A 25,703-nucleotide genomic window follows, 5' to 3' on the forward strand; every position below is an offset into this window, starting at 1 on the left:
CTCACCTGCTAATTCAACATAACAAAAGATATAATATAACAATGTTTACTGAAGTTGAAAATATGACTCAAAACATCTCATGTAAAACGTTGACCATTACTTCATGTTTAAACATACAAATATTAGGACTATAAGGACTAGGAATATTTTCATACATGTTTTTTACCAACCTACTGTAAAATCTGTACATTTATAAAGGGATAGTTAATAATGATGAATGATGACCTTACACATTTATATTCATTAGCATCCGTCTATAAGTCTGATACTATGTTAACATGTGCATGGTTGCACAAAGGCTTCAGTATAATAAATATTTTTGTGAGTAATTATAATCATGTTTCTTTAACCTAAACATTTATCCACACACTTCTTAAATAGTTTGATAAGCAGCCAACAAGCTCTGAATAATTTATCTGAGTATATAAGCAACACATTTACCCATTTGGAGTTTTTTTTTTTTTTTTTTTTTTAGCCAGTAAAGCTAATTAGTTTTTTTTTTCTGTTTTGCAGCAAAAACAGGGCAAGAGGTAAATGGGCTCTTGAAAGGACACAATGAAGAAAGACAAAATTTGCAACTAATTGTCAGGGCGGGAAAATAGCCCAGCAAAAGAAATCAGTGTCAACAGTACAGATATTATATATTAAATGCATAATAAAGAACTCCAAGAAGGCCAAGTGAAAGTAAAAAGTGATTAGGGGAAAAAAAAAACATGGCTACAGAAACTGCTTCTTGCAATTTTGCATTTATGTGAAAATGTAAAACTTCCAAAAGGTAAATGTTTCCAAAATAAAACTTTTAGCTCTTTGTGAACTATATCTCAGGCAGCACTTCTGCATCAGACTGCTTTCATGTTTGCAGTTTGGCAGAACCTCTGAAGTTTTTTCAAGTGCATTACACAGCCTAATTTGCACATTGCTCTGCTACTCGATGTGTTTTAGGTTAATTATCTAAACAGTACAGGGTTGCACCTTCTCTGCCCAGTTGCATTGTGCAAAATAAGTTCTGCTATAGTGTTTGGCTCTATTTCAAAATAAAGTGCTCCCACTGCCAAGAACCCAGTCCAAAAAGTTATAGAGGTCCTATATGCACATAAACTGGCTTAATATTTTCTACAGCTGCGTGCAACAAATGCATTCCTCACTTCACAAAGTGATTCATATGGGTTTTGTCGATAGTTGGAAAACTCCTGTGATGTCCTGAAGCCAAAAAGCCAATAAACCTTGCCTGTTAATCCACCTCCCAGTCTGTGTTGCTGCACAGCTGTAATCAATTGCACTCAGAGAAAAAAGGAGAGTTTTGGGGCAGGTTTAGGTGAATTGGTTAAGTTAGATGCTTCTAAAGCTTTGCATTGGGGAAAAAATATGAAGGGTTGCAAAGAAAGATGACATCAATAATGTCATGACTCACTTTCTTGCAGGGACCATGTGTTTGCCATCAATCTTGCAGCTTCATCTGAGCAGATAATCCCACAGCAGGTAAGTGTCTGTCTGCTATCATGATTGAAAATCTTCCAATGTGTTTACTTTATTTCGATCTTATACAAAAAAACCCCACCATAGCTATATTCTAGTTCAACATAGAACTTTTAATTGATACATGTGTTTAGGTCGATATTCATTTATTTAAGGACATTTTATTTATCTTGGATCATGCACTTGCCATTTGCTTTTAAACCTTAACAACGGTCTGTGGATTTTTCTGAATGCAAAAACCTCACTTCAGAGGTAAATTCTTTCTGTAAGACTTTGACATTCAAGGAACGTTTGATCTCTCAATCCTTCGCGATCAATACCAATAATGTGAGCGTTATCAGGCTTACTCGACTATTTTGGTCTGCTAAAGTTGAAATAAGTTTTAGGATTCTGTGCTCATTAAACATAAGATTAACTTTAAAGTTGTTCACATAAGCGAACATGGGCTTTTACTTGCCAATAGTAATAGTCTGGATAATACATCACCAGGACAAAATAGACCTGAACCCATTTTAAGGAATGGTTTGAACCAAGGTAGAGCTCTTTGTGCCGCTTTTCCTTTCTTGTACATTTTTTGTTCTTTTTTTGAACAGTGGTGTATTTACAGGGGGGATGGGCTGTTTTTTTTGTATCTCGTTATTTTGCTTTCTACCCTTTGCCTTTCACTTTCATTCAAGTATTAAGCAATCTCTCTTCAGACATCTATATCCACTACAAGTGGAGCGCTGCTCTTGTTTGAAGTGCCATGTTCACTCCTATCTGAATCTCATTTGTCAAACATGATTGCACTTAAATAAAAGCCCTCCAAGGCTTGGACTTTTGTTTGGTTGTATATAAATTACTGCCAAACACGGATATTTATTCTGATAACACCTCTGTTCCACACTGAGGACATCTAAACTATTGATTTGGGTGTGGAACAAAACACAAAGAAGGGGAACCTTTGAACAAAACTATGTTAGTCGTTTTTTCTACTGGGTTATATGAGGACTTGAACATTGAATGTGTGTATATGATGTGCATTTTTTCTCCCAATTCACCCATACGGCTGCTGCCTCCAGTGTGACAGCAGGAACTGAGAGGCAAATTATTAAAGACTGTATGAATACACCGCCATCACGTTCTCGCTGTCCTACCCTGTTATCCATCTGAGTTCAATTGGTGGTGTGTGACTGACTCATATCAGAAAATGGTGGGTCCCCCATCATCATAGATCCATTCCTTCATGGCGGCTAATTTTTAAACTAGCTCTTCATTTTTCACACCGGGCGCTCATTCGCATTCTCCCCTTCACCAGTCTCCTCGGGCCTGGGTGGCCAAAAGTAATTATTAGTAAACCGAATCGAGCGTGGACAAGGTAAAACCTATTACCATAAATGCTGAGTCCTACTGAATCATTTTGGACCTTCACAAAATCACCTCAGAGGTCTTCCAAACAAAAGTCTTTTTCTATAGCAAAGTGTTGGCTGTAAAATCAGTGTGCCATGTACTGATTACAAAATGATGGATTTGGTGTCAAAAATTTGACTCATGATCTTGAGTTTTATATAAAATAAGTTAGACCAAAGATGTACACCCTCGAGCACCAGGGACATCTCACCTTTAGAGTGAGGTTGGCAATGTGTAGTTTTCCTACAGACAAAATAATTAAAATGAAAGACCAAAAGCAGGAATGAATGACTCCTACTGTAAGTTGGATTGTCTGTATATCACAAATCTGTGACTTGTGCTTTATTTTATTTTTTTTATCTCTGTCCTGTCTAAACTATCATGCATTATCCTGCTGCTTGAACTCTCATCCATAGAAATTGTGTGATGACTATTTTATATCCATTGTGCTCAAGCCAAGTGAAAAAAAAAAAACAGGGTTAAAAATCCAGAAATGTAAGAGAAGTACTGAGATATGTTTTAATTCTATTTTTTGACAATGAGAAAAATACATATTAATAGTAACCTTAATCTTTTATTCATTCATTATCATGTTTATCTGAGAAAGTGGAAATGAAATAATACTAACTTTGTAGATGTACCCTTAACAATTAAAATGCAAATCTATTCTTCATAAGTTTTGCTATACTGAAAGCTGTCTGAGAAAATTAAGAGGCAGCCACAAGAAATGGAGAACAAGGTACCTGTGGGATGAATTGTGCTTCAGGGACTTGTGGTCCAGCTGAAGTGAAACCTCAGCTTCAGTAAAGATTCAAGATGCATTTTAAACCGGTGTTGCTTTCTGTGAAGCTTTAGCAAAGACATAAAAAATATGCACGGCACTGTACAATATTACTTTAACCAAGTATGGCATTGGATTTGTGGCAAATATTTTCGTTTGGTGTGGACACATTTACCTAAAGCTCATTTCACTCAAAAATGTATGTTATTATGTGGCAACGAAGAGAACTCTTGGTCTGGATATCGACCAACTGCACAGAAATATTGAATACTTCAATATTGGCAGCCTTCCACTCAAGCTAGCCAATTTGTTCCCAGACAGCCAATTGAGCCATGCAGCTCTTATCTGCTCACATGCTATTGAGAAATGAGTTTAAATAATTCCAAGTATTTAGCCTGGTATTGATAAGTTCTGAGAAAATTTGGCCACTAAATTAGTCAGCAGTTGATGGGGGAACATTAATCCTTCAGCTGGCAGAGCTTGTTAACAAGCTGATGGATCTTTTTCAATAAAAGCCTGCTGAACGACTAGCACGGCTACAAAAAGTGTATTTTGTCGTGTCTACAAAATAAGGACAGGGCTTTTGGCCAGCAGGTTAATTGAAGCTAATTGACTCCTCCTTATATAGACAGTGAAGTGTTGCGAGCAGCGCTTTGTGTTTTGTTTCACTCGTGTGTGCATTTTTACAGATCCAGAGATTTTTTTTTATCACTGAGGCACCACAACTGCCCACTGATGAGCTGCTCGAGCCACAGCAGGCATCGCTGATATTTCTCTGTTTGCTTGTTTTTCTCCACAACAGTTTATTGAAATTAATGAGATTTTCATCACAGCTGTCTCGTAATAGCACTTGAACGATTGGGAGCAACAAAAGCTGGGATGGTGAGAAGCAGCTTGTCTTTGAGCTGACAGTTGGCTCTCTGTTCATTTTTCAGAAACTGACTTGGAAGACGAAGGATGTGGAGAAATGCACTGTGAGAGGGAAAAACAGCGTGAGTATAATCTTCCAGACACATACACATTCTCATCTCGTTCTGTTTTCGGTCTTGGGTTTCACTTCTTAGGTCTTCTGTTCTCTGTATTTGCCACTGCCTTCATTTCCTGAACAAGAGAAGCTTTTTAATGAGCAAAAATAGTGTGCAGGTAGCTTATCAGAAATGCAGCCATCAGGAGAGACATACTTGAGTTTTTTGGCATCACATTTTTCTCTCCAGAGCAACGGTGAAACCCCAAGAATCGCCCTGAGGATTACGATAATGACTCCTTCTTTGATTGTGTTTTTGCCGTGCCAGGACCCACAACGGACCGGCTTTATGATGTGCAATAATGTCCAGGTCTTTTTCTCCTGACAGGATGAATGTTACAACTACATCAAAGTTCTGGTACCACGCAACGACGAGACATTATTCGCCTGCGGCACCAACGCTTTCAATCCCACCTGCCGTAACTATAAGGTAGGAAACCGTACACCCGTGTGCCGCCGTCTGGCCTCAATTACAGATAAGAGATCATATTACAGCTGTTTTGAGGTTCCCTGTCCTTGTATATTTTGTCAGCTGGATGCTGTTATTTGATTTGCTAATGGAAATGACAGTTTAAGCTAAACTCATGCCACATGCACACGAAGCCCGTGAGGTGTTAAAGTCATCAGGATGACAGTTGAAACCTTAAATTCAAATTTTATTTGTCTCATACACAGTACGATATGCAGTGAAATGCTTAGACAACTGCTCGTGACCTAAAATAAAAGACTATGAATAAGATGGCAGAACTTGAGTGATTGTGTGGTGGTGCTTGAAATCCTCTATTGACATCTGTGATAAAATATCTCATAGGTTTGATATTTGTTTTTATGAAATAGAAAAACATGTCATGCACACTTATGGAGAACATGCCCTTAAGGTTGGGTAATAAATAAATAGCTGGCCAGGGTGTCTTGGAGAATAACACCTTATAGCAGCTGCACCAGAGATAATTACAATGTTTCATCATAATATAATAGAGCAGTTTGAACAATTGAACTCTACAGCATGCATACATTAATTTACTATTAAAACTGGTCAAATAGATGAATTGCATAAAGTGGATTAAAATAAAGGTCAGGCATGCGTATGGAGCCCTGATTATTGTAAATAACAAGCTGATGCAGTACATCTGTAATAGTCAGCTAGAGCTCGAACAATAGATTAAAAAAAATGTTAGCAGCACTTGGGAAAAAAAGACATCTACTGCGATGTAACACCCACAAACACTGCCACAAAGAGAGGTCGTTCCAGGTTGAATGCAGCATTCGTCAGCTTTAAAAGAAGTCTGGCAGTCAGCACTTCAGCGATAATACAACAAACAGCTGTGAGCTTAAGCTACAGGCACGCCTAAAAAGATAACTGGAAAAACTGATTTAAGACATCAGCAGAGGCAGAGACGCGCAGGCTGAATGCAGACAAAATAAAGAACCAACTCTTAGATGTTGAAATAAACACACACAAATATGGAGCCCAAACATTTAAATATTAGCAGAGTATCTGTACTTAAATATTACTGCAATGTATTCCCATATTTGTGTGTTACATAGACTTCAAACTTCGATGTTGATAGAACAACGTGTTGGTAAAACACGAAGAGCAGACTGTTGACTGAACACAAAGTATGCTGATGGTAGCTTGATTCATACCTCTTAGACAGCAAAGCTGAATGAGTGGGGAGTGGGAATATCAGGGACCATAATGGCACAAAGTTTGAGGCAAATCCATGCTAGTACATGAGGCTCTCAGATGCACCTAGCCTCCCTGGTTACCCCTCCACTTTAGAGATAAATAACAGTGTTTATAGCCAGCTGAAAGCACTATATTTTAGCAGGAGCACAGGTACAATTTTTGTGCGGACAATGTGAGTGTAAGTCTTCCGCAGTTTGAGGACTATTGGGAAAAACCTGACAGGAAGCAGTGCAGTGGAAGCTCTGAGGTGACATCACAGCTCTGGACTGGGATTCACAGCAGGCTATTAGAAGAGAAGGGAGTAGACGTCCTACAGCACCGACTGTAAATCTAAGGGTGTGGGGGAGTCTGCAAACCAAAGAGGAGTTGAATAACTCTAGACTTTAGTTTTTATAGTTTTCTTCTTCTCCCCAGTGCGCTAACCCACAAAGTAACTCCTGGGGTTTCCAACAGTCCACAACATTAGAAATTAATTCGAATTAAACATTTTCAAAATAAGGGATTATTTTGAAGAAGCATAATGGATCTGCTGTAGAGAGCAAAGTAAAAACGTTTTCTGATGGCTCCTTGTTTCCTGGTGGATGCATACTAAGAAGTGTAATTAACAATATTTAACCAAGTGCAGTGCATAAAGATAGCTGTTTAATTTCTTACTTTTGTAAAACAAAAAATAATCTGCCAGATGTTTAAAATGAGAGTTGCCCTCACTGCAGCATGATTATGTCTAGTTTTGGGAAATCGGAAGTCATTCTACTGAACGATGCTCAGTCTCGTCTCGGGGCTTATAGACGCAGGATCTCCACAGGCTGATGTTTGCTTCCAGGATCAAATCCTGTCTCAGTCATGTCCTGAAGGTCCTGTAGAGAAGTTGATATAAAATGTTTAGAGAACTGCGTAGCGACCTACATTCACACATTATCATCGTTTCCCTGCCACAGACTCAATTTTGGTAAAAAGAGCAGCTTTACATTTTTACTAAAACACATCCACACGTTCGTTCTCTCTGCAGCCTCCAACGCCCTTTTTTTTCTGACAAGAGATGACTATCCACACAGCTGGGGAGAGAGGGAGGAAGTGTAAATCATATCAAGGAATCTGTCTCTGGGAATCCACGAAAAATCTGTGGAAGACAGTAGGGGATTGGGTCAGAGGCGTGTGTGTGTTGTTCAAAGAAACGAATGGATGCCCAGCCATGCACTGGCAGCTTGACTGACCAGGCTGCTGAGACAGCTGGTGTGTAGACAACAGTGAGGCTGTCTTCAGCATGCGGTTACGATACAACTAAACCTTGAAGCATCAAATCCGTCTGTCTTCATGTGCCCACTGGGGTAACGACCCTACAGTCACTGCACAACTTTGCTGAATCCTAATTTCTCTCTGATGTTCTCTCTGAAATGTTTTTGGGGGATTAACAAACTGCTGTGAGGAGAAGTTGGCTGAAAACTGGTGATTTTTATTCAGATGTAAACAGAATTAATTCTCGCTTAAAGAGGACCAATCTTCAGATGATTACTGATTGGGAACTGAATGGGACTAACCATGTTTGTTTTGTTTTCTTTGTTCAAAGTCCTCCTGATTGTATTAATGTTTTCTTCTCATTAGTTACACCATTTAGTAACATCAGAATAATTTTCTTGATGAATTTTCGGGGTTCAAGGTTTCTTAGAGGTTGAAAGCTTCCATGGATGCGAGATTCCGAGTCTATTTTGGAGAATTAACTTACTTCGTAAGTAATGAACAAATACTGTGGAATGCACCCAGTTCCTTGCAAACATTCCCAGTGTTGAAAAAATGCCCCAAAATTGCTTCTTTTTTACCAGTCTTACATTAAAATTTTTAACCATGTTTGTTTATTTAAAGATTTTTTTTTTTTGAGAGGCATGTTTTTAATTTGCTTTTTCCTGTTTTTCTGCCTTCTCTGATTCGTTAAGCTGTAAAACACATTAACAGCACTTTATCTTTACTGCTGTTACCTTCACTTGTGCAACTCTTCACCTGTATTTTTGTGAAAAGCACTATTTACCAAATCTAATCAAAGTTCACCTTTTAATGCTGAACAAGAGGCACATTCAAAAAAACGAACTACAGCAGTGTAATTCTTTTTATTACTGCAACAGCAGCACAAAATAAAAATCTCAGTCAAAGCACTTGAAGCTACACCAAAGTGATATTTGGGGCAGAGCTGTTGTGCTGGATTACATCAGCTTCAGGAGTGTAGTGTAGCATAAACACATACTCTGTTAAGAATCTGAAGTGTTTTGTACAAATCCCTTGAGACATTTATGCACAATTTAGAAGGCAAAAGTCTATTGTAAGGTTTTGTCTTGCTTATTTTCTCCTCTACTGCATGATCTTATTGCCAAATGTACAGGGAGCAGGCAGTCATTACCCCCACCAGAAATGTGAAGTAGTTTTTTATAGCTAAACTGGTGTGAACGAGCTCAGTCACAGGGTGCTGTTGCACCACAGTTAGCTGTGTGGCTGCGCTGGAGAATGGATTACAATCCATTTCCGGTCTTGCGTATTGCCACAAAAGCAAAGTCCGTAAAGAGTAGATACCAACCAATGTTCCCTTAACCTCAACTCATCGCGAGTGAATGAATAGTGGCATTGTAAAGCGCTTTGGGTGCCTTGAAAAGCGCTATATAAATCCAATCCCTTATCGCGGCCTGGAACAGCAGCCTAACTCTAACTTAACCCTAAGCTTACAAAACATATCCATACCTGACAGTGTGAACGTGATGTGGTCTTGTCATGTCTGTTGGAAAACAGCACCTGCTGGGGAAAGTGGTTTATCATTTAAGTGCAGGAGAAAAACACACTTGCTTGTATTTTTTAAAAACAATCTCTCGTGGGGAACACTTAGCTCGGGACGCATTGAAACTTGTTTTGGTGAAGCATTTGCACACAGGGAGGTGGGTGCTGTCATGAAATGGGTAATTCCTATCAATAGAGAAAAACATGAAAACCGTAAAAGACATTCACAGTCCAGGCTGCCTGAAAGAGCATTGTTTTTTTTAAAATATTCTGAATATTGTAACTAGAGATGGCACGATACCACTTTTTTATGTCCGATACCGATACCGATATCATAAATTTGGATATCTGCCGATACCGATATGAATCCGATATAGTGTTTTTTAATCAACAAAACAGTTTTTTAAATATCTTGCTGCATTTTGTATAAGTTCATACTCAAGTTTAAAACAACAACTACACTAAAGCTATTCTGTTATACCTGTATGCAAAAAAAATATTTCATAGTTCAGCAATACTGATCAATCTAATAAACTCAAACCTGCACCATCCTCCCTATTCTGGTATTTTAAAGAGTACTTAGCGTAAATATTAAGCAACCTAACTAATAGGGTTCCAACTCCCAGCAACAACAAAAATAAATAAATAAAAAATAGGGAACCACCCCTCACGCTCCACCTCATGATGCTTAATCGACGTAATCAACCTTAATTTGATGCAGTGTGAAAAAAAAATGCACAGAAATCAATTATTTTTCAAGAAATATTAAATAGATTCAACATCTTTCTTCAACAAAATTGCAGACTGCACAGATGGTACCTTCCCAAAGGAAAAAGTACTATAGCTTACTAGGGTATATTAGACTTAACAGTTACTATATACAATAATGGACTTCTATACATTTTACATCAGATTAAAACTTTGGGTGTAAGATTCAGATAAATATTAAATAATTAAAAGCGAGACATTTTAAATGAGAATAAGAAAGAAAATTATGTCTTTGTGCCCCCTTTTCCCTGTTAATGCCCTATCGGCCCCCCTGGCTAAACTTTGCTAGATCCGCCCCTGCACAGTTACCAGCGTCAGCTACGTAGAAAAAGATCCTCGAGTAGAAAGTAATATTAAATAAATTCTAACAACAGCTGATCAAGCTTAAACGTGCTGCTGTTGTTCAGCCGCTGGTTTCCTCTTTCTGGTGCAAAGTGGGCCAAAAACAAACAAGAGACACGGACTTGCGACAGAAAAGCCGATCAGCTGATCATTAGCAGTTTCATGATTGAAGTAGCAGCCGGAGAGCGAGAGGCAGTCGCTAGTTAAGCTTAACGCAGGAATGCTTTACAAACATTCAGAGATGGACTTACACACTTGCTTTACTTCTCTCGGGGATAACTTTGTCAGAGATGAAATGCCGGGTTGCTAGCGAAGCTCCACATGCTATCCAGACCACCGACAGGTCCCGCATGCCACAGCCGCTCTATCACGTGATGCATACTGCTCTGACATGCTAACGTTCTGAGGTGAGTTACGGCGTGTTGCAAGTTTTGTGAGGTGCTTTCGTGATATTTAATGGATCGGATTACATTTTTTATTTTTCTCCGATATCCGATCCAGTAATTTAGGTCAGTATCGGACCGATACCGATACGTAATATCGGATCGGTCCATCTCTAATTGTAACGTGCAAATATAGGTTTAGATAAAAGTTCTTCCCTTTTAAAAAATGCAATATATTTCTCCTAAATGCAGAGCATATGTCTTGTATTGCTCTTGTTATAGTTGTGTAACTGTTAGGTTATCATGTCTACTCCACATTCATGATCTCTCTATTTAGTTTTGTAGAAAGGACCGAGTTTGACAATCATCTTGCAGAACAACAATAGAACAGCAATCACACAGAGCTATGTGTCGAACAAGCCTGAAAAATCCAGGCCAACGTGTTTATGGACTGTTAACGCGGTGTATGTGTGTCAGTCACCTTGTTGACACAGAGGGCGGTGAAGTCGCTCTGCTGGGTTTCTCTTGTTGTTGTGTTTGAGGCTCGCAACCTTGTTAACAGCAGGGGCTGGAAAAATAGCAGCTTTAATATCTGTGCCTGAGAGATAAACTGGCCTCTCTGCTTTCACACATCTTTTATGGAAATGACCTGTATACAATACACCAAATAAAACTAATCTTTATGATGCATGTGTTGCCTTTCATTATTACACATTGATTTGATACACCTCCTTTGTGTCCAACTGCAATTCTCACTGCATTAAAGACTTTTGGTGTTTGAGGCTGATTGATTTTTTTTTTTTTTTTTTTTCTGTCAGGGCAGAAACAACCTCGTGGGTTTATAAGTGTAAACAGCGGTGTTGTTTTCTTGTTTACAACTGTCACTCTGTGTTTTATAGCCCATTCTTCTGTTGGGTTAGCTTTGAAGCTTTGTATACGTCCTTGTAAAGCTGCTTCATTTCTGTCCTAGATGTCGACACTGGAGCAGGAAGGGGAGGAGGTGGTGGGACAGGCTCGATGTCCCTTCGAGTCCCGCCAGTCCAATGTCGGCCTTTTCGCAGGTAAGTAGTGACCCAGATGATGTTCAAACTTGAAATCTCACAGGTGATGATCTGTGCTGTGACATTTTTATTATATAGGTCAGGCTTGGAGTAATGTTTTTTTCTTTTTAATCAAACTAGCGTTTATTAAATGAACTTGAAGTCGGGTAAAACGATGTTTGTGGTGGACTATATTCAGAAGAAGTCACATATATTTTGCCTGTTTTGTTTTTTATATTAACCTTGTGAAAATATGTTATAAATGTATTAGAAGGGGGTGGAACAATAGGAAAATGACGTTCATCTTTCAGAAACAGAAGAGGATGGTTTGCTAAAAGTGGGTAGCTGTTACATATAAAGGACCATTTCTAATCAATAGGCTTAAACGTGTAACTGCACTTGGCATTCTGTCTCTCTGACGTGGTAATTGGATACTAAGATAATAATATATAATCTGCTAAACTGCATGTTAACTTCAATTAGTGCCTCATTACAAGTGTGTCTCAGTAAGAGTCTGAGCTAAAAGCCTGAAATGTCGATATAATTGAGTATCTTGGCATAAATCATCAGATGGTATAATCTGAAGTTTCCTCTTCACAGATCCCGGTTTGTGGTTAGATTTACTGCTTTATGAACATAGCAGTGAAGCAAGTTGATACATTGTGAACACATCAGGATCAAGTTCAGGGAAGAGAGAGCCAAACGTACACTCAACCCTGCCAGGTTTCCACTGACATTTATGCAAAGTTCACACAGGCTGTTATTAAAGCTCGCATAGTCTCCTACAACTGCTTTCCTTAGCCTCCTTTTAAAGAGGAATAAAAGTCACCTGTGACCAAAATAGACACTTAAGAGAAGTGGGTTAGTGGGAATTGTGATCCTTGACTGTAGTTCTCAATAACTTTTTTCCTTTTTCTCAGGTGGTGATTTCTACTCTGCCACCATGACTGACTTCTTGGCAAGTGACGCAGTTATTTACAGAAGTTTGGGTGAAAGCAGCCCCGTGCTGCGTACAGTGAAGTATGACTCCAAATGGCTGCGAGGTGAGAAGCCAATGCAATAAGGTGTAATGTAATAGCATATCAAATGCAGCTGTGGCTCTGTAATGCGGTTGGTGGTAGGTTAAGGAAATGGAAGATTTTCTGATATGGTGTGGGATCTGAGACCTTGTTTCATTTCAGATGACATCCTAAATGTGTAAACTACTAAAATTCACCGAGCTTTGAGGTCTAATGCAGGGCTTATCAAATCTTGTACAAACATTTACATGGTTGACATCTGCAGGTAGCACTGACCTTTAAATTGAACCTTTATTTTGGAAGTAACTTTCTTCGTGTCCAGGTTTATGTTTTTCCACACTTTCGAGCCTTTACAAATAATTAATAAACATCAGTTTCATTTGTCAAAATCTCCCCTTTAGTTTTTATTGGCACTGATACCAACAAATATTTTGTCACTTAATGAGGGTATTTTTCACTTCATTGCAGATGTGAGTAGCCTCATCCAGTGAAGTGAAAAAGATGGCTAGAGTATCTTGACTTGTTATGTGTCACTTTCTTTATGCATTTAATTTCATCTGATTTCAAAAGGGAGGAAAGAAACAATCGCTTTTCCTCATCTGGGAGGAAAACGGAGCCGAATCAACCTTCCAGTAATAAGAATGTTTGATTGTTATCATCACAATAATTGGCAATTAATTTGGCGTTAATTGTTTTAGCTATATTATCTTTATGTGCAATAGATTATTTTTTTTATCCTCGTTAACAGCGCTGAGCGAGTGGGGTCGTTTCAGTAAAGCAATTGCTTGTGACAAGATAGAAATGGCAAAGTAAGCTGTATTCAGAGTTGTAGAAAGTGCTGTTGCAGAATGTTTTAAGTTATCTTTATTTCACTACTGATGCAGGACTACCTCTGCTATTTCACCCGAATAAGGATCTGTTATTGGAAGAATTGGAAGGACATTTTTCTCTGCTAAAATTTGGATTTTCCATTTTAGAGCTCAGGCATTTCACATTTATCTACGATTTATAAACCAAATTGAACATCTGTGTTTACCAGCTCCACGTCCAGCCTGTCATACTGGAAATAAGTCATCATTACCATTTTTTTCCTTGTCCTCTACAGAGCCCCATTTCCTCCATGCCATTGAGTATGGGAACTACGTGTACTTCTTCTTCAGCGAGATCGCAGTGGAGTACACCACTCTTGGCAAGGTGAGGTACTCATTTCAGAGCAGACACTACACAAATTTGTGTTGTGTGTTGTTTAAGCTTGTTGTCGTTTCTGCTCGAAGTCAACATGCAGAGCACATTCCTGACTGCTGTTCAGTATTCCGTGTCGGCTGCGTCTGAGTTTGGTGATTATAAATGATTTCCACTCCTGTCCCCTCAGGTGGTTTTCTCAAGGGTTGCACGTGTTTGTAAGAACGACAATGGGGGCTCCCCGAGGGTGCTGGAACGTTACTGGACATCATTTCTTAAAGCTCGGCTGAACTGTTCTGTTCCTGGTGATTCTTTTTTCTACTTTGATGTTCTCCAGTCTCTCACCAATGTACTGCAGATTAACCACCGGCCAACTGTGCTCGGAGTCTTCACCACACAGGCAAATAGGTTGGCATTTTTTCATGTTTTTTTCAAGGTAAAGATGAAATTGAAATGTCCATGTTATAGTTAGTTAGTAGTTAGTGTGATAATTTCTCTCTAGTCACGTTTGTTTAATCCTCTTTTATGTGATCTGCAAATTTGACCTGTTAACAATGAAATGTTACAGAATTCGATAAACAAAAACATCTTCGCTAAAGTTAATCCAGAAAATGTTTGTTTTCTGCGATGTAACTTACTTGTAAGGTACTACATGAGCGGTATCTCAAATGCTATCACTAGTAATATTTTTTTTCACTTTTCTGCGTCTTCTGAAACGTCGCTGAGCCAAAATAGCAATTTACACTATTCTGATGCACTTTTTGGCTTTCAGTGAATGTCATTGACAAACAGGAAGCAGTTCCTATCATGCTCTGCAGGTCTAAACTCTTATAGACATCACCCTGCAGAGTTGTTTGTGGCAGACACAAATGTTCAAATCAGTCTGATCGGGTATTAAACTGAGTTTAAGCAGCCAGCTTTTTCTAATTGAGAATAGATCAGTTATATGTTCTGCCCCCTGCGCTCTGCTGGAGCCTCACTATTCTCTGACAGAGAAAACTTTTGTTTTTGCGAGAAAGAGCAACATCTGATAATATCACAACGTGATTTTCATGATTGTCTGGAGTTCATATGTCAAAGCAGCTGGGAGGATCAAAGTCATTCACTACTTTCCATGAAAACATACAGTACAAGCTATTAGTATGTAATTCTGGATGGATGCATTTTTAACTTCTGCAATATGGAGACTGTTCTGTTTTTTTTCCTTGTATCGTATCTACACTGTAGAGGGTTAGAAAGAGGTAAGAATATTTGACATATACTAGTAGTAGTAAAGACGAGCACAGACAGAGCAATCAAAAATCATATTTCTGGCCACTTGTGACAGGAAGTCAGTGGGCTGAATTCTTGTCTTTAGTTGGTGAATTCCAGACTTTTGTCTTGCTCTTTGTAAAGTCTTCTTTTGGGGTCCTTTTAACAGCATCACTGGCTCAGCAGTCTGTGCTTTCTACATGGATGACATAGAGAAGGCCTTCAGTGGTAAATTTAAAGAGCAGAAGAATAGTGAGTCAGCCTGGACACCTGTTCCAGAGGAGCAAGTCCCAAAACCAAGGTGAGAGACTCATCTTTAAATAGAAACTGTCACTTTCCTAGAACATTTTTTTCTGCTTTTGACAACAGAGCTTTTGCAGCTGTTGCTGTTATTGTTCTGCACAGACATCTCTTAAAAAAAGGCAGCCACACAAGGCACCTGTTTTTTCCTCCTGCTCCTCCCAAAAACAAACAGCTGCCAGTGTTTTTACATCTGCCTGTGGAACCAGATTTATGTCTAATGCTTTTTTTTTTTTTTTCTCTCTCTCTCTCTCTCGCTCTGCTGTTGTCGTGCAGGCCAGGCTGCTGCGCTGGCGAGGGATCAGCCGCCGCCTACAAGTCATCCACCAATTTCCCTGACGAAACTCTGACTTTCATCAAGTCTTATCCGCTCATGGACGAGTCCGTCCCCTCCGTCAACGACAGACCCTTTTTCACCCGCACCACCAGCAGGTAGAAGATTTGTTTCAATAAGAGAACAGATGGAAAGTATTATGAAAAATATTTTTGTTAAATTACTTTCAGTCACTTTCTGATGGCAGTATATGTACTTGGAATTCACTAACAAAAGGCAGTTGGCACCTGCCAGCATCTGCACAAACTTGTGAAGTGTTGAGTTAAGAATTACATTCTCCTACAGACTAAAAACATGTATGTTATGTTAACTGGTGGCTCTAAATTACCATAGATGTAGATGTGAGAGAGTGGTTGTGTGTTTATGTTAATGTGTGCTTTAACAGACGGGCGAGTTGTCCAAGGTGCTACTCTACCTCGGTTAAAACAGACAATAGGTTTAGCGTTGCAGGTCTATCAGACAGCTGAGAATTACAAAGAAATGCCTGCTATAATTATTTAAACAATAAAAACTGGTGACATTTAAAGGAGGACTTGCATAAGCTCTTTGGTTTCATTTCCTGTACTTAGTGCATCAACACCTGGAAAACAAATGCAAAGTTATTCCTCAAGACCTCTCAAATGGTCACGTATTTTTTGGTGAACGTTGTCATTAGATCACATTTAAAATCATTACCGTGAGTGTTGCTGTTCAGAATGTGGCTGCAGTTATAAAACAGACCTTTAGGAGAAAATGCCAGGATTATTTCTTTGGTACTTTAGTGGCTGTTTGCCTTCACAGCATCATGTACCAGCAGTGTTTTTCTTGCAACCGTGATTGGTATTGATGAGTGACCTCAAGTGGAACACACTACCTTGCTTGCCATTAAAGCACATTGAATTTTTTTCAACACTGGATTTACATCAAACATGAAGGGGGCACAAGGAGAGGACTTGTCTGTAGGGCTGGCCTAGCTCCACAGCCCACCTGTCAAAGGGAGGACGTCGTTGGTGTGTGTGTGTGTGTGTGTGTGTGTGCGTGTGTGTGTGTGTGTGCGTGTGTGTGTGTGTGTGTGTGTGTGTTGTGATATTTGAGAATCCACTCATACAAGATGATGTTGCCGTGAATGTTAAATTGGTGAAAAGTGTCACAAGTGTTTCACGCAGTAGCTCACAAACCTCAGACATGTATGTACTCACAGCGGATACATATCACCGATTCAACTTACAACCGCAGGCACAGTCTCATAGTATACAGGAGCCTTGTCCACGCCTGCTGAAGCAGAGCCAGGCTGACAGCCAGCCAGACACTGCAGTGGCTCCACACTGGGGAAACATGCACCGCTTCACATCTGGCGCCAAAAACATCACATCTGCTTCGCCTATCCCCAGAGTGATGCTAGATAAATGAAATCTAACCAGAAACGCATCACGCGCTATTGCCGAGTCATTGCGGGGACGTGCCCGTCAAGTTCATGTGGGTAAACACACCAGCCTCTGTGGGACCATCTGGGAGGCACTGAGGGAGAAGTGAGGGCACAGAAGTTGCTGCGGGTGTCCTTTTTATAAGAATCTAGAAGCACTGCAATGCCAAAGAAATTATTAGAGGAAGTTTGTTTGTTTAAATCCCCGGGCCAGAGAATGGAAATACAGCAGAGAAAATGAATGAGTTAAGCCTATCCACCTCTCAGCCACCACTGGACTCAAGGTGCCCTTCAGCACAGCTTTTAATCCTCACCTGCTCCAGTGGAGCCAACAGTAGACAGCTGTGGTGATACTGGGCACCTCCCAGGTGTAACTGCGAGAAGCTGGATGAATATGAAGCAGGGTGGCACTCCAAATAAAGCGGTGTGTTGCTGGACTTTCACACAAATACAACCAGAAAATAGAAAACCGGGCCTCTGTGCAAGACTGCATAGAAAAGTGGCTCAACAACACAAAGAATGGATCGATTGAATGGCTCTGGGTGGGCGGATAGATGGATAGATGAATTGATAGGATGAAGGCTTTAAAAGATGTAGGCGATGAAGGAAGGGGATGGTGGGTTGGTAGATGAAGTGACTGATTTTATACTGATGCTTTATACAATGAGCTTAGTACTCACCCACTGTTTGTTTTGTTTACCACTGAAACTCTACTTTCATAAAACAAAGAAGCAATAATGAGATGCTAACCAGAGCATTTGGTGTTGTTGACGCCCACAAATTTATGCAAGCAAGTGACATGACAGCTTAAATTTAGATGATCTTCAGTGTAGATGTAAGTCGCTTTGTCTTGTTGTCTTGTTTTTTTAATGCAGGTTCAAGTTGACTCAGATTGCAGTGGATACATCTGCAGGGCCATATAAGAACTACACGGTAGTCTTCCTCGGGTCAGATAATGGCCATGTGCTGAAGATCCTGGCCAGCACTGAGGGAGCCAACGCATCTTTCAGCACCCAGCTCCTGGAGGACCTTGATGTCTATAACCCTAACAAGTGAGACAAAGTCTATTATGTGTCATGTTGCTTCTGTATTAAACGATGCGTGTTCTTGTAATTGTCTCTTTGGTTTATTGCTCTCTCTCTTTCCATTTCTTTTGTTTTCTCTGTACTTTACTTAGCACATCTCTGTTCTTTTCCTTCTCTGTTGCTTGTTCTCCTCCTCTCCTTGTTCTGCCTTGATCTGTCCTGCCCACCCACTCTTTGGTCTATTGTAACACTTTGCATCACCCTGTACAGCTGGAGGGGATGCTTTTTTTCCCCCCCCCCCCCCATGTATTCTTTTGTTTTCTTGCTGCACAGCTTGAAAAATCTATCTGCATGGAGTTTGATTCACAGTCGGCTTTCTGTATAATTTTCAGACTGAACCAGCCGTGTACAGCGCTGATTTAAAAAATGAAACGAAATACAAAATGCCTGATTGTGACAGTTGGTGTTTTTCCGTGTTCCCAGGTGCAATGTGCAGGGGGAGGATAGGAGGGTCCTGGGGCTTGAGTTGGACCGGGATCATCATGCGTTGTTTGTGGCGTTCTCAAGCTGCGTGATCCGTGTGCCGCTGAGCCGCTGCTCTGAGTACAGCCACTGCAAGAAGTGAGTCAACTATACAGTAAAGCATTATCGCCACCAGAGTTTGGACAGAATATTATGCATATTCTGTATAAAATTTTTGATACTGATCAGTATATTTTGTTTAAGTGAAAGGTCCCAAAACTGTGCAGTACCTCAGAAACCATGCATGGGTTTTTTGTTTTCTCGTTTTGTGCCACAAAGAAAATGACACTAACTGATCCAGGTAAATCAAGTAAAGTAAGATCAGTTTCCCTTTAGCAAATGCATCCACTCACAATGCTTTTATAGGCTTTTGAATAGAGTACTGTACCATAAAGCAGATGTTGGACTATTATTTCCCCAATTCTTAGAATTGGACCACTTTTTCAAATAAGTACTATTAAGTTATTTGTGGTGTTGGCAGGTAAGTGACCATAGGAAAAAAATGAAAGGTTATTGAACCCATTAGCAATTTCGTATGCCTTCTACATTGGAAATTCTGTGTTGAAAGGTTGGACGTTTTCATAAGCTCAAGTCGTCAGATTGCTGTCTGATCTTCATGTTTGAGTATACGTGGTCCATTGTTTATACAGCTGTAATAAGGAGCATTTGCATGTGCGAAAGCATGCACAAATGTTAACTGGCAAATTCGAATTTGAAATGCAAGCATACGAGCCCCAAATGTAGTCCTATTAAAGATATTTTTTGCAGCTGTTCTTGTTTGTTTTAGATTTTGGAGTGCGTTTATACTGTACGCTGGCAAGAAACTAGATTATCCACAGAAATCAGAAAACACATTTGCATGCATTATAAAAGTGTGTGTGCATGTGGAAAGTCAGTAATAAGATTTCTCCACTTGCTTCGACATTGTTTTGAGGGAACAAATGGTGCTCCTTTCTTGATTTTTCCCTGTATTGAGAGAGCATAACTTTTGCTTTAGCGTTTGATGTTTCAGATGTCAAACGTTCACCGGTACATAATTACGTATACCCTTTCATCATTTTGTTCCCTTTCTTACACGTGTGTAGCCGATGTTTAAAAGGCTGATTGCGTTTATGGCCAAGAAATCAACCACTTTAGGAGAACAGCAGGGAAAAGCTTTAAGCCCTCCACCTGAACTTTAGAGACTGCTTTTACATGAAGTTATTATCAGAGTATTAGGTTACCGCAGAATGGCGAAAAAGAATGTAAAACACATGATGTAAGTATTTCACCTATGTTACTTTCATGTATTACTTTTAGGAAAGGTGTGGTTACATCATTGGTCCGCACAGATCTGCTGTTTTTATCTGCTGCGATTTTCATCTCTGTGTTTGAACAGAAGCTTCACTGAATGTTTATGCTGCATGCTTCAGGTCGTCGTTTATCTGCCCCGGTCCCATTGCATTCAGTCAGTTTTGCTTTTATCCGTTTCTAAGTTTTCCAACTTGGCTTATATTAAAAAACTTTTCTTTGTAATTTTTCAGGGGTTTACTCCAAGTTCACGTTGCCTACCATTGCTCAAACACAGCCCGTTGTATTCTGTAATTTATTAAACAGGCCAAAGTAAAAGCTTTTGTGAAGGAACACACTTATAAGCAGAGCACAGCAACAGCTTCAAGTATCCTGCTTTGCCAAACTACATTATAGCCTCAGCTAATGTAGTTGCTCCTCAGCTTCAAGGTCTATTTTTGGTGCTGTGAGGAATGTTGGCCCCTTATAACTCCCCCCTGTTCTCAGCCCCTTCAACCCAGAGGAAGGATTTCTCCTCAGCTACCCCAGGGAATGCATATACCCCCATAGCATGCAAACCCCTCATTGCAAAGGCCTGGAGAAGCTCTCAACATCATTTAGTCATAAATTGCATCCAGCTGATTGGCTGAGAGCCAGTAATGTTGGTCACTGCTTTCTTTTCCTGATGTTGTAAGGGAGAGAAAAAGGAAAAGAAGGAGCAGAAAGAAAATGGATAGGGCCTGTCTTACTTGAGCTCGTGGCCTTGCTGCATCCACAGATCCTTTTTAGAGACTTACAGCTACAGCACACCTCATCCTGGGATTAGCGTCCCCCATAAGCAGCATCACCACTGTCCAGGAGGTCAGATTTCAGCCACAGTATCCTCCTTTACCACACCGCTGAAACAATCTCCCTCTAGATGAGATTTACTCCATCTCTCTCGTGTCTGCTTCCATTTTCTCTCACTCTTGGCTTGTTTCTCTCTCTCGCTCACTAAAACCAGTACCGTCAGGTTTGTTTTCTCACTCGAGGCCCTGCTGCCAATATTAGGTTTCAGAAAACGCTCTGTTTTGAAGAGCAGCAGAGAACTGGATGAAATGGGAATTTTAATAAAACAGTATAATAAAGGGGCAGAGGAGGCCCCAAACCCTCAAAGTCTTTAGATCCAAGGATTTTCAGCTCGCTTGACTATTTTTTTTATTTATTTATTTTTTAATATGAACTGGTTCAACTTGCTCATATTGTTATTCAGGACTGCTCTTAAATAAATGTATATCAATTGATGCTGTCACATACAGGGTACTGTTAATTAACTGAAGATGTAATGCCTCAAAGGGTAATTCCAGGTTGTTAAAACTTGGCTTGTATTTTTATAGCATTGGCTGTATTTTCTGTAACCTATGATGATCTTGTATTGTTTCAAAGTTATTGCTGATATCCGGGAAGATTGCAAGTCTATAATAACATCCGAAAGGTGCCAGACACATGAGCAGTCAGGTTAATAGAAAGGCTTTAAATCAGACAGTCTAATCCCCCAAACAAGTCTCGCACATTAAACAACAAAACACACTGTAATTGCTCAGCAGAATAACACTTATAAGCCCATTCTTATTTCAGAACCTCATTTTTTTTCTTGTATAAGGTTAGAGAATAATGATAGTCGTTGTTGAACTATAGCTATGACTGCCAGTGGGAGGCAGTAAGCAGTCTCCTGTAATAAATTATCCTTTTTGCACTTCTTATGGGTAAGAGACACGTGAGTATTTTCACTTCAGCATAAATATATAATATGTACATTTGGTCTGGAGCTAATGTTCATCTTGGTTAAGAAGTTCATTTGACTTGAAATATAGTGGTTTCTAAAGCTGTGTCGCAGTCAGCACAAAAGGTCAAAGTTGAACTGTAATGGATATGTTAACAATACAGGGCCCTATTTTTTTTTTTTTCTTACAGGTAATCTGAAGAAAGTGTTGTATATGTGGTAAAAGGAGCTTTGAAAGGAAAGCGCCTGGACTTCTTTTGTTTTCCTTGAAGATGTTTCACCTCTCATCCGAGAAGCTTCTTCAGTTCTAAGAGCAACTGCTGGAGAGTCCCAGATTTTAAGTCCTATGGGGTGTCCCCCAAGAGGGCCATGGACCCCCTGTTGATCCTCTAACTAATCACACGAGTGAAGGTGTGAAAACGGGTGTGTGTCACCTTCACCCAGGGTTTTGGGTGAACCCACTGTGAAGTCTAGCCCCACCCTATCATGTGATTTCCTGAGGTCAAAAGGCCCAGGATATGAGTAGGTGTGTGGGAGTGGTTAAGGCGTCTGAGCAGGGATCTCAAAACTGGATTATAGATGGCAGACAGGTGTCGTAAGCCATCGCCTCTGTTCAAAGATGGTCATTCACAGTGGACACAGATGGCTTCTTTCACTCCTCTTTCAAACCATCAGTCTTCTCTGTCCAAAATGTGAACACTGGCATCCTCGATATCGCCTCGATAATAGAAGTCAAAGAGGTCCATGAGCCTCTTGGGGACACTCCCGTAGGGCTTAAAATCTGGGACTCTCCACCAATTGCTCTTAGAACTGAAGAAGCTTCTCGGATGAGAGGTGAAAGGTCTTCAAGAAACTTAAAGAAGTCCAGACGCTTCCTTTCCAAGCTCCTTAGACTACGATCACCTGGATGACTGAGAACCTTCACAGACATGTTGTCCATGTGATGAAACCACATGTGCAAATGTTAAGCAGCATAGTAACTATTCAGAATGGTTAATATTACCTTTTAGTTTTCCATCAAGCAAATATATGTAATCCTTAAATAGTTGTTCACCAGTGACATATCATATCTGAAATCCTTTCCACTCAGTATTTTGTTATTCTCAAAATTGTGGCTGCATAACAGCTGGAAGTCATGAGGCTCAGCCTTGGAGGCCCTCGGCAGCTAATGGATGCCCCATACGCACACGCGCGCACACACACACACACACACACACACACACACACACACACACACACACACACACACACACACCATGACTTACACACCACTGTGTTCACTTTAGTTTGACAGATAGAAGTCTGAAGTTTTAAAGAGTGGCACGGGACACACACAAGTCTGTTTTAGAGAAACTGCACTTACGACAAAGAACAAATGACTTCACTGCACATCTTTAGAAATCAGAGCTGGAGAACTGACTGTGCTGTAGTGCTGATGGCTGTTTCTGACCTGTAAGTGTAGATGAATCTCTATGACGACGGTGAGAGGAGAGTTAGAGTCAGTTAGATGTGTATATAAATACAGACCCTATGGCGACTGTATGAATAATGTATTAATGCAGCACACAGTGTCACATATTGGCAGTCACACACGGGGATGAGGCTAATTTCAGGTTCTTGATACCTAGAGGGCTTCAATTTGTGATGCTGGACAAAAACAAACACTTCAGTTTTGGTTTTTTTTATTTTGGCATTTTGTTTTTCATTTCCCATGCATGTTGAAGTGTCAGTAGCCCTGCATTGAACACAAGCAAAACGAGGATTGAAACATAAGAAGACATGCAATGGTGTCTGGATTTTTACATTTTTGTATACCGTGTTTAGATAGACATCTGACAATGATGATTTCTCCAGCCACTTCATATTCTAAGCCCCTCCAACCAAGAATGATTCTCTTATTGCAAATAAATTATCCTTCAGAATAAAAAATATTCCAAGCTGTAAAGAAAAAGATGTTGGTTTACCATGCTTACATCATGCCTAAAGACACAAATACAAGTCTACTTTTGAGGTAAGCACTCAGAAATAGCCAAGTATATGACCTTGCCTAAACCTACATTAACAACAGGGCTTTTGTATTATTGTACTGTCCTCCCAAGAACAAGAACCGTGGCAATTGTTTGTGAAAATGCCTAAAGCGAGCGGTTTATATCTGTATGTCTCAGTGTTTTGTTTTCTTGACAAAGCATGTGGATCGAGGGTGTTTTATGTTGCAGGAAAGGTAAAGATATAGGATATTGTTGTAGAGCCTCAAAGGTCCACATTAGGAGGTCTGGGTGTTTGAATTAATCCACACAGCACACTAACTGCTGTTCTGGAAGACACTGACACATGACATCCTGTTGATAAGGGCATCAGCTCAAAGAATCTAATATCGGCTCTTTTAAAAGACAAAGACAAATGTTTTATTTTGTCACTTGACATTACCATTATTGCAGTGCATTTGATTTAGCTTTAAAAAGTCATGCATTATTTATTTATCTTCCATTCCACGTGATCGTACATGTTTTTCCATCAACCCAGTATGCAGATAATTGAAGAAAATTGTTGCTGTAGCAATTGGAATATAGTTACTGAATTTAGGATGGGTATCATTTTACATTCCTTATTATTTTACATTTTACATTCCATTTTACATGTATTGCTTTGTAAAGTGTTGCACTTAATGCGTATGATCTCAAGGTTAGGGATAGGTTTTTATTGTCGTTTCAATCAAGACAGAAAGAAAGAAAGTTTGTGTAATGCTTTGGCCCGTGTATTTATTTATACCCAGTTTGCAGCTGCAGATTGCACAAGTACTAATGGGAGAATATGTCCTGTCTTGACTTTCAGTTTTCCTGACCTGGCACAGTAATATGTTGGCACAGCTGCACACACCTGCATGTTCAGTTGAGACATCAGTAAATACTTAAAGATATTTAAAACGGGTCACAGGATCTTTGTTAGAACTTGCTTTTTTGTCTGCCTTGAAGGTTTACTTGACTTGTTTTTCTTTTCTTTTCTTTGGAATTAGGCTAAAAATATCTCTAAAGTAACTGTAGATGGGAAAAGCAGGAGAGCATTATTGTTTTTGTCATTCTTTTTGGGCGTACTTTATGCTCATTATGTCGGTGCTGCTGGGTGAATACCACACACATGCAAAAAGTAAACTCTGCACCTGTGAAAAATTGTGTTCATTCGCTCACTGACACCCAGTGTTGTTTTGCAGACACATACTGGAAGTATGAAGGCCACATGATTCATACAACACAGAGAGGGAAAATTGCATCCACAGACTTGTGCAGAATGCAGTGTTAGAGTTTTATCAACAAAACTGATGTGTGGGTCTCAAAATGGAAGAAAAGTACTGAATGTTGCAATGCTGCAGGGAGTTTTTACTGTAGGAACTGTGACTAAGTGAGGTTAATGCTGACTGCTATAAGAAAGAGGTAAACAGGTCCAGGTTTTTATACTAAAGCAAACAGTATCAGCTTACTGTTGCAGCAGTCTGCATGCCTCGTCAGCGTGACTACACTAAAATCTTGACATTCATCATATGTCTCTAATTATTAATGAACAACTTAACCTAGCTAGATTTAGAATTGATGTATAATGCAAAACCAAACAGATGCTGGTTGTAACTTTTAACCTGTGAGACATGCAAAATGTCACAAAACCATTCTTTTATCCCCTAATGTCTATTTGTGTTTTTATAGCCAGATAAAAACAAGTCTACAGTCCAACCTCTAATTACAAACTAATCTGATTGCCATCTAAATTCTGTCTCTTTGTATGCGTATCAACATTAATTTCTGTTGTAGAGAATGCAGTATTATTGGAAGCAATAACAGGCATGTGATTAATTGTATGAATAATTATTCCACCATAAAGTCGAAGCTATACTCTATTTGAATGTTATACATTATTTGTATAACACCAGATTTTAGAAGTAAAGTAGTGCAGCTCTTGAGCCTCGGACCCCCCTGTTTTTATGCAAATTAAATAAAG

The 25,703-nt window shown here is 39.6% G+C and overlaps 1 protein-coding gene and 1 long non-coding RNA gene across 5 annotated transcripts in view; one reads left to right on the plus strand and one right to left on the minus strand.

Moving 5' to 3' along the window:
• Positions 1-25,703, plus strand: part of sema6cb (semaphorin 6Cb) — a 147,934-nt gene that overhangs the window by 88,207 nt on the left and 34,024 nt on the right. For all 4 annotated transcript variants that reach the window (XM_086312223.1, XM_086312225.1, XM_086312226.1 and 1 more), the window contains 11 exons: positions 1,422-1,479; positions 4,582-4,638; positions 4,999-5,100; positions 11,581-11,671; positions 12,571-12,693; positions 13,775-13,863; positions 14,042-14,259; positions 15,272-15,403; positions 15,679-15,834; positions 18,014-18,190; positions 18,647-18,784. In XM_086312223.1, the coding sequence (XP_086168349.1) occupies positions 1,422-1,479; positions 4,582-4,638; positions 4,999-5,100; positions 11,581-11,671; positions 12,571-12,693; positions 13,775-13,863; positions 14,042-14,259; positions 15,272-15,403; positions 15,679-15,834; positions 18,014-18,190; positions 18,647-18,784 (1,341 nt within the window). The remainder of the gene's footprint in view (positions 1-1,421; positions 1,480-4,581; positions 4,639-4,998; positions 5,101-11,580; positions 11,672-12,570; positions 12,694-13,774; positions 13,864-14,041; positions 14,260-15,271; positions 15,404-15,678; positions 15,835-18,013; positions 18,191-18,646; positions 18,785-25,703) is intronic.
• LOC147319538 (uncharacterized) overlaps positions 5,235-25,703 on the minus strand; it is a 68,810-nt gene continuing 48,341 nt past the window's right edge. Inside the window, exons 3-4 of the long non-coding RNA XR_015131554.1 lie at positions 9,085-9,303; positions 5,235-7,217 (exon numbers count right to left, since the gene is read on the minus strand). This is a non-coding gene — a long non-coding RNA (uncharacterized LOC147319538). The remainder of the gene's footprint in view (positions 7,218-9,084; positions 9,304-25,703) is intronic.

Source organism: Aulonocara sp. 'chitande type north' Nkhata Bay, linkage group LG11, assembly GCF_057382095.1.
Source record: "Aulonocara sp. 'chitande type north' Nkhata Bay isolate Kocher_YH1m ecotype deep benthic linkage group LG11, A_spYH_male_GT1.1, whole genome shotgun sequence".
Taxonomy (NCBI): domain Eukaryota; kingdom Metazoa; phylum Chordata; class Actinopteri; order Cichliformes; family Cichlidae; genus Aulonocara; species Aulonocara sp. 'chitande type north' Nkhata Bay.